General features: G+C 48.5%; 1 protein-coding gene across 1 annotated transcript in view; it reads right to left on the minus strand.

Annotated features, from left to right (window-relative positions):
- The window catches only part of LOC311526220 (UPF0524 protein C3orf70), a 32,975-nt gene extending 25,442 nt beyond the window's left edge, over positions 1 to 7,533 (minus strand). The window contains exon 1 of the mRNA XM_084639040.1: positions 7,244 to 7,533. Coding sequence (XP_084495166.1) covers positions 7,244 to 7,418 — 175 coding nt within the window. The 5' untranslated portion in view covers positions 7,419 to 7,533. The remainder of the gene's footprint in view (positions 1 to 7,243) is intronic.
- Positions 7,534 to 9,501: the final 1,968 nt, after the last annotated feature.

The raw sequence follows: 9,501 nt of genomic DNA on the forward strand, positions 1-9,501 counted from the left end.
AAGAATTCACCGGATAAAATTCTATAGTCTGCATTATGCAGATGGTCAGACTAGAAGAAGCAGCAAAAATGTCTGCATAATATTAGATTATAAATTATGACACAAATTATGTAAAAAATGTTTGATTTCTCTCAAGATCTTTATCCCGAGCAACTAAAGGGGGAACAAAGTGGAAAATGTCTCCCTTGCAGCTGGCACACCTTTGGCAACAAGTTCAAGTTACAGTTATCTAACACTTGCCATTATATATCCCTGCTTTCAGTTGTTTATAACTTTTCCAAACTTTACCATACTAGGTTGCCTCTGATCTATTTATTTTACATTTCAGCAAAAATGGTTCAGCTGTTTCTGAGAACAATGTAAGAGGGCAATGTTTTCCCCATATTAAAACACTCTTACAACTGTTTCATGGAGAAATTCTAGCACTTTCATGCTTTGAAGCTGTGCCTTTTGCCATCTGTGTGAAAATCCATCTGAATTTTGCCAATTATAAACCTCAAAAAAAACCCACAACCAAAACCAGTTTGCACATGTTCAGTAGAGGTTTGTTAAAGACTGACAGCTAAATTCCCAGAAGATTCCATCTGCACTGAGTATGTTCCATCCTCACACAGCTCCTGTGTGCTGACTGGATTGAACACATATGATCTCCACAGAGTGACTGCATGCACCATTCCAGAGCTGAAGCGGCTGAGCAGAACATTTCCTGCAACTGCTCCTCCTGGCTGTCAGGGACCACTGTGGCACCAGATAGAAACAGAGCAAGGAGAACATCTCTCCTGTGCTTTCAATGCCCACTCTGCTGGTACCCAGGCATGCTAAGGGATGGAGATGTGTTTGGGGGAAGGTATGGATTGGTGCAAGGAAGACAGGACAGGATCAGGACCCAGTGGGGAGGGGCAGTGTTGCAGGAGAGCAGGGCAGAGGCAAAAAGGCTACAACCACTAGAGCACACTTTCTTCCAGAATCTAGAATTTAACCCACTATCCCCAAGTCTCACTATTCCTCTGCTGTCAGCACATAGCTGTGAAACCCTGTGGCAAAAACATACCTTCATCCTCCAATGGGTGAGCCACCTAGAGGATAACAGATTACTACTGCTATCAGTTAACCCATTAACTAAAGTGGTAGAGATGTGTGCTACAGCTCTAAAGGTCGCAACCCTGCTGATGACCCATATAGGAACCAATATGGTTCCACATGATGGAATTTGTAAGTTCCTAACTTTTTACAATTGCAAACTGAAAAGACAAGACAAAAATTACTATGTTAAGCTTGGTTTCAGAGTAGCAGCCATGTTAGTCTGTATTCGCAAAAAGAAAAGGAGTACTTATGGCACCTTAGAGACTAACCAATTTATTTGAGCATAAGCTTTCGTGAGCTATATGCATCTGATGAAGTGAGCTATAGCTCACGAAAGCTTATGCTCAAATAAACTGGTTAGTCTCTAAGGTGCCACAAGTACTCCTTTTCTTTTTATGTTAAGGTTGCAAAGTCAAGCTCTCAAAGTGAGGAAATACCAGAATTAAGGTTGCCTGTGCAACCTCAGTTTGCCCCCCGTGTGCGTACGCATTGTGATACACTCTGTAATTGGATGATTACATACTTCTATGCTTCAGCCAATAGCTTGGCCAACTGAAATAAGACATCCTGAAATAAACAAAAACTTCTTAGGGGGTGCAAGAGTTTGCCCTTCCTTGTCTCCAAAACAGGCTCTGGATCAGAGAGAGTTTAAAATGGGATTCACTCCTGCAGAGCAAAGCCAGGCAATAATGCTTTGTAAAGAGAGAACCATGTTATTGCCAAGCTGCGACATGACTGGCTACACCTAAGTCCCTTTACAACAACAGAGAATGGATCACTTGATGATTACCTGCATAGGCGCCAACTTCCCCGCTTTTCCCTGGGTGCTCGACGCCCCCACTCTGTCTCTGGCCCCACTCCGTCTCTGCCCCCACTCCACCCCTTCCATGCGGCCCACCCCATACACCGCCTCTTCCCACCCCACCCCCTTTCCAACACCTTCCCCAAAGTCCCCACCCCCTCCCTGCCCCTAATCCAACTCCTTCCCCAAACCTCCGCCCTGGCCCCACCTCTTCCCCGCCTCCTCACCTGAGCACACCACATTCCCGCTCCTCCCCCTCCCTCCCAGCATGCCTCCAAACAGGTTTGGCGGCAGCCGGGGGAAGCGCTGGGAGGTAGGCAGAGGAGCCGGGATGCGGTGTGCTTGGGGGGAGGAAGGGGAGAGGAGGTAGGGGAAGGGGAGCTTAGCTGCCACTGGGTGCAGAGTACCACTAATTTTTCCCTGTGGGTGCTCCAGCCCTGGAACACCAACAGAGTCGGCGCCTATGATTACCTGTTCTGTTCATTCCCTCTGGGGCACCTGGCATTGGCCACTTCAGAAGACAGGATACTGGGCTAGATGGACCTTTGGTCTGACCCAGTATGGCTGTTCTTATATTCCCAACCCAAAAGTGCTCAACACTCTATTTTCACATAGCAGTGTTAAAATACCACTAAATATAAAAAGTATTCCTACTCCAGAGGAAAAAAAGAAAGCTAATGAGCAGAATTACAGACAGGAAAAGGTGAAGCATTCAAAGCAAGTGAAAATATGAACTAGACTGGAAAAGACTTGAAGAAATCATGAAGGGGGAAGGTAGGCTAGAAGAGGATGATAATTACAGCTGCACAAATAATTAATATGTTTTGGTTTGATGGCCAACCACCCTCACACACCCCAAAAAAAACCAAGACTTGGTTTGTTTAGAACCAAAACTCATTTTCTTCTGTTTTTCTTGCCAAAATGAAAAATCAAAAAAATTTTGTTAAGGTTTTCAAAACAAAATGTTGAAATGGTTTGTTTTGAAGATGTACAACCTTCTTTTGACGTTTTTGAAAAAAAATCCTTGTTTTCTCTTTAGCTGAAATGCTTTACCAAATCTGCAAATAAGCTTCGGTCACCCTGAAACTGCATTTTCCGGCAAATTTACTATTCACCAAAAAAAATTCACCCAGCTCTACTGAGGAACACTTGACACATTTAGCAAAAGGTCAATTCCACTAGCCTAGATCTGTAATAGGAATATTGTGACAGCAAACACACCTGCACAAACTAGTCAAAAAATAATTCCTTGGGGCTATAGTCAAGGGGACCTATACACAGACTTCTTCCAGCATCATGTTTGGTTATACTTAATATGAAGGATGATACTGAGTTTCCAAAATCAAGAGCAGGTCAGAAGGGAGACTGAAAAAACTCAAAACCTTGGCTCTGTCCCTCACCCAACGTCAATACCATTGATACAATATAAAACGGGATAGGCCCACTTGAGACCAGGAGGAAGAGATTAACTGTATAGTAATCATTGAACATGTATAACTATACATTCAGAAAAAAAAATATTGTTTGTCAAAAGTGATACATCTGGATTTCCAAAACCAAGTTTTAAATTTAAATTTTGTTTATAGAAAGACTTCCACTTTCTTGAGCCATCATATATACTTTTCAGGATTGTCACTTTTTGCTCCTCCCTTTACACAAAACCTGCAGCTTGAACAGTGCGAGAGATAAAACGCTAAGTGTTTTATGCAGCAATTTATCAACCCTCACGGGCACAACCACTGTAAGAAAAAACAATCTTTCATGCTGACAGCCTGAAACCCAGCTATGTTTTTCTGATAAGACAGAGTCTCATAAAGAGAAACAGTTTTACTGTGATCAATAGACTGATCCCATTAGTATTTTAGGAGGAAGGAGGAGCTTTAAAAATGCATTTGCACAAAAATACAAAGAAAAAAAAAAGTCGTAAGATAAAGGAAAACAACTACGGTGAATCTTCCTGTAATACACAAAAGTTTTCTTTAATAGCATAAGCTGGGATATGAACATATTGTATTCCCTATAGATGGAAAACAATCTATTTGCAAGGCTGGTTGAGAGTATAAAAGAACAGAACTGGGAAAGCAACTTTTCTGGCTCAAGATAAATAAATGGTAACCAGGACCATCTGGAGTTGGGCAAAAGGGGCAGTTTGCTCCTGCCCCCCAAAATGCCAAAGCGGTCTCTAGGCCAAATTTGAGCCAGAGGCATTGTGACCTGACACTCACGTTTAGCCCAGATCCCACCATTGCAACCACTGGCTGCCTTGGGACCTGGTGCAATAAAATCTGCCAGGCCAAGAGCCCGGATACAGAAGTAGAGTTGGGGATACCGCTCCCACCAGCAGTGGGGCTGGAGCTCAGGGAAAAACAGGATCAAGAGCAGCCTCTGGCCACACACAAGGCAAAGACCCACAATCCCAGCAGGGTGGGTAGCATCCCCACAGGCTTGGGTCCTCTCTGACCCCACCCAACCACCCTGGTCCCCCATCCCAGCAGGGAGAGAAGAGACTCCACAGGCCTGGGCCTACTCTGTGCCCCTCAGACTCCTCCCCTCTTCTTAAACTCTTTCATCTACATGGTAATTTTTTTTTTTAAGGGTGAGGGGCCCTCAGTTTCAGATTTTGTCCCAGGTTCCCAAAACCTCTGTGTGGCCCTGATGGTGACTCCAGTTAAGATCCATCATATTTTTGCTTCTAGCAAGATGCTTGATTGGAGGCTGGGGGGAAATGTGCTTGCATATGTGATGGTTATGTCCAGGAATTAAATGTTTTGAGGAGGAAAACCTGAAATTATTAGAGAGATTCATCTTATGACAAAATGCCTATTTCCTAGAGATCCCCTGACTTGCTTACTTAATGAGCCAATAAAAAAAATCTGCATTTTAAAGATAACATTTTATTAATTGCATAATGACAGGTTTCAGAGTAGCAGCCGTGTTAGTCTGTATTCGCAAAAAGAAAAGGAGTACTGGTGGCACCTTAGAGACTAACCAATTTATTTGAGCATAAGCTTTCGTGAGCTACAGTACTCCTTTTCATTTTATTACTTATTATTATTATTATTACCAGCTAAACTCTATTGCACATTACTGAACATGTGTGACCTGCCCCTCCTCCTAACATACTGTGGTACAGTAAAATATGGCCTGTCCTTGTAATAGAAAAGTTTTCACACCACTTATGTACACAAGAGATGCACCAAAGAGAGCACAGATATTGACAAATTTGGTCTCCCTTTCTATCATACTCAGAGGAGGAGGGCTCCCCAGTCAGCAAGCCAAAATCATTAGCCAGGTTCTTGGAACATTAACCTGAGACTTCATAAGTAATGTTAACTTTTTATTGTAACTTTGCCCTAATAAAAAGTTAAAAAAATAAACAAATGGTCACAGCATACTGATGAAATTTACTTTTTGACCAGCCTCAGACAGATGCAAATTTTACTGAAAAACTCACTAACTATACCAGTCAAAAAGAAAAGGAGTACTTGTGGCACCTTAGAGACTAACCAATTTATTTGAGCATGAGCTTTCGTGAGCTACAGCTCACTTCATCGGATGCATGCCGTGGAAATGCATCCGATGAAGTGAGCTGTAGCTCACGAAAGCTCATGCTCAAATAAATTGGTTAGTCTCTAAGGTGCCACAAGTACTCCTTTTCTTTTTGCGAATACAGACTAACACGGCTGTTACTCTTATACCAGTCAAAGTGTGAGGGAAGTGAAAAAAAGTAATATGACACAAATGTTATCCATTTTCTTCTATACAGTCGGTGTTACTGACAGAATGTCTCGTCATTACCATACCTAAAAATGCAATTCCCCCAAAAATGTATCCTTGGAATACCAAAAACTTTACAATTAAAGGAAGCATGAATAAGCTCAAACCAAGATGTTCATTTTTTGGAAACCTAACTATGGAAAGCATTTATCTCGTCTTAATTCCCATTTTATATCAAGTTAAGGTGGAGATCCTTAAATAGCACAAAGACTCAATAGTGATGTACATAAACTCTAAGCCTCACTGATCGATGCTTTCACTATATAAGTATTTGTACATTTAATGAATTTTAAGACCAGAAGTCCAACCTCCACTAGCCACAGAATTTTACCCCACAATTTCTGCATCGATTCTAGACCAACAACCCACTTTTGAACTACAGCATGTCTTTTAGAAAGACACCCAGCCTTGATTTAAGAACTCCAAATGATGGAGAATTTACACGCCTATAAGAAATCTGTTCTACTCGTTAATTACACTCACCATTTAAAAAAATCTTATTTCCAGTTTCAACTGCTGAATTCAAACAGTGAATTGAGAAAGGCAGTTGTTGAAGCAGATTGAAGCAGGCGGAGCGCATGATACAAAGAAGAGGGACAGCTATAGGGGTATGCTGCTTGCTCCCCAAGCTTTTAGCAGAGGGGTGGCTACCCCAATTCCACACACACACACACACCCCACACTAGCTAACTCGCACAGCTCAGTCCCAGTCTGCACCAGGCTCCGTTTTAAAATCTAGGCTTGATTCTCTGATCAGGGTCTTCAGTGGCTGGGCCAAAGTCCTTGCCCAGAACACGCAGGCACCACCCCGGGCATCACGTGCACAGCACCATGGTGTCAAGAGGACAAGGACCACAGACCAGCAACTGCCTTTTCACTCATGTCCACCACCAGAGCCGAGCGGGCTCAGCCAGATCAGGGAAGGGCACAAAGCCCATGCTGCAGTAGGGCACAGTCAATACCTACCTCCACAGCCTCCCCTGCCTGGCTCAGCAGCAGGGTCAAGGCCAGCCCCAACCCGTGCCTGCTCTGATCCTGCACTGGCCAACCCCCATCCCACGCCAGCCCGGACCCCCCTCCCCCAGCCAAACCCCACCCCGGCCCCACTCTGAGCCCAGCCCAGCCCAATCCCACCCCAGCCCTACTCCAGTCCCAGCCCCCTTCCCCAGTCAACCTTCTCCTCCACCCCATGCCATCCCCGCTCTGGCCATGGCCCCCTCCCTGGCCAACCTTCGCATGACAGCCCTGCTCCAACCCAGGCAGCCCCTTCCCACAAGCCAGCACCACTCTGGCTTCCTCCCTGGCCAACCCCCCACCCCGTAATAGCCCCCTCCCTGGACAACCCCCTCACCAGCCCCACGCCAGCCACGCTCGCACCCCGCCACTGGCGCTGGACTAATGTGTACAGCAAGGGATGCTGAGAGCCACTGGACTAAACTGTAAACCCTGCATCTGACAGAAACCCTGCACCCCCACGCCCTTAGTCCCAGCTCCGGCCCGGCCCCGCGCCCGGCCAGCTCCGACCCCGCGCCCCCTCCCCTGCCAACGCCCCCAGCTCCGACCCCGGCCGCCCGCACTCACAGTGGCACCAGCCCAGGTGGCAGCACCAGTGCAGGCGGAAGCAGCGGCCGTGGCTGTGGGTGGCGCAGAGCGGGCGCCCGGCGCAGGGCTGGAAGTCGGGTCTCCCCGCGCAGCTGCGGGCCAGCGCCTGAGCCTCGTCCCGCTTCTCGCTCTTCCCGGCCGCCGCCCCGCTCATGGCGCCGCCGAGCCGGGCTGAGCCGAGCCGCCAGCGGGGAGCGTCCCCCGCGCCACAGGGCAGCGAGCGCCGCGGGCAGGGCCCGGCCAGCCCGCCCGGCTCCGCCCAGCGCCCGCCCCGCCGCGCGGGGGCCCGACCAGCAGGCACCTCCCCCGGCCGGCCGGCCGGCCAGTGCGGGGCGGGGCTGCGGCGCTCTGGAGCCCGCGCAGGGGCCGCAGGCTGCAGGTCTCCGGCCCTATCCCGGGGGCTCCAGCGCCCCCCGACCCTGGTCAAGGCTGGGCAGCCTCTGATCCCGCGCCAAAGCAACCCTGCTCCCACTCCCAACACAGCAGTTCCCCCACAGCTGGGTTGCCTGGTCAGCCCCCCTCCCCACAGCTTGCCCAGACTCTGCCTCCGCCTCCCCCCGCATCCCTGTCGTCCCCCTCCACACACACAGCTGCCACTCTGCCACTCCCCGCCACAGCGGCTTTCCCCCCATATACACAGCTGGGAGCCACTGCTCCCGATCCCCTATCAAGTCACTAATGTGTGTTAAGCTGAGAGCCGGGCGGCCAGGATGTGCCCTGTGCGGGGCTCGGATGATCCGCATCCCTTTGTCCCTCTGGCAAGGATACTCCATTGCTGAGTCAGGGGCGGTTTGCTATGTAACCAGCTGCTGAGTGGCCTATCCCTGGCCCCACGCACCCCCTACCCCCCACACCTCCTTGTACAACTGAACAGCATCCCTCCCTCCCCCCACGCACACACCTCTGTGCACCTCCCCACTGCAGAGACACTGCTCCTGCTCCCTAGCAGCCCCCTTTCCTCCAACAAATTCATAATCAGAATGATCTGCTGGGATGACAAGACAGCAGTGCTGGCAATGTGTACAAAAACCCAGGCAACTGAGGTCTCTCGCAGAGGTAATTCAGCATCTGCCCAGAGTAGGTCATCACAGCAATGTTTGGGGGTTTAGTCCCTTGTAGACATTTGCCATTAATATGTCTGATTTGGTGGCAAATTATATGACACTATTTCTCCTCTCACCTTATTTTTCCCTAGAATGAGAGCTTTTTTCATTCACTTCAGAGCCAAGTGTTATTTATTATTTTTATGTATTTGTTTCTGGTAACTTGAGAAAATATCACTGGCACACTACTTCATCTTGTGGACACTGGAGTAGAAAATGTCTTTCCATTTCAGTTTCTTCTCTTATGGTGGTTACACAGTCATTCCTCTTTGGGTTTGCATTGTGCTTTGTGGTTCTCAGTTTGTGATCACTGATTCTGTATTTGGGAACAGTCCACCTTGTTTTCCTGATCTCACTGCAGTGAGTTGCTTGAGAGTTGTATGTAGGGATCTATTAAAAGTCTGCCTTTTTTCTCATCTGTTCTTCCCTTCCACGATTTGTATAGAGGTTTTGGGTTTTGTCTGATGTTTTCAGTATTCAGTTTGGGGCAAGCTTGTTTCCCTAGACCCCACTTCTCAGTGCTGTAGTGATGTTGATGCCTAGAAACAGCATATCTTCCCTTAGTTGTCATTTTTGGTTGTGAAGCACTTTATTTATTAAAAACCCACAACGGGCCCATGTCAGCTGACTGTCTCATGGGAACCCTCCTTTTCCCACCCCCACCATCCCAGAGCTCAGGCTCCAGTCCAAGGCCAAACATCTACACTGCAATTAAACAGGCCCTTAGCCCAGCAGTTCTCAACAAGGGGTCTGCAGCCCCCTGGGGGTCCATGAGCCCTTTCAAGGGGGCCATGGAGCCCCACAGCTGAAACCCAGTGCCCCGAGCCTCAGCGCTGTAGCCAAGAGCAGCGTAGGGTAAAGCTGGTGGCCCTCCCACTCCAGCTGGAATTGGTGCAGGGTTGAAGCCGGCAGCCCTTCCCCCCCACAGTTGGGAGCAGCGTGGGGCTGAAGCTGGCAGGCCTCCCACCAGCTGGGAGCGGCGCAGGCTGAAGCTGGCAGTGCCCCCCCAGCCAGGAGCGACGTGGGGCTGAAGCTGGCAAACCTCCCCCCCAAGCCAGGGGCAGCGGGGGGCTGAAGCTGGGAGCCTGAAGTTGGGAGCCCCAGCGTTCCCCCCGCTGAAGCTGGGAGCCCCCC

The sequence above is a fragment of the Lepidochelys olivacea genome (assembly GCF_965140295.1).
Source record: "Lepidochelys olivacea isolate rLepOli2 genome assembly, chromosome: 9".
NCBI lineage: Eukaryota > Metazoa > Chordata > Testudines > Cheloniidae > Lepidochelys > Lepidochelys olivacea.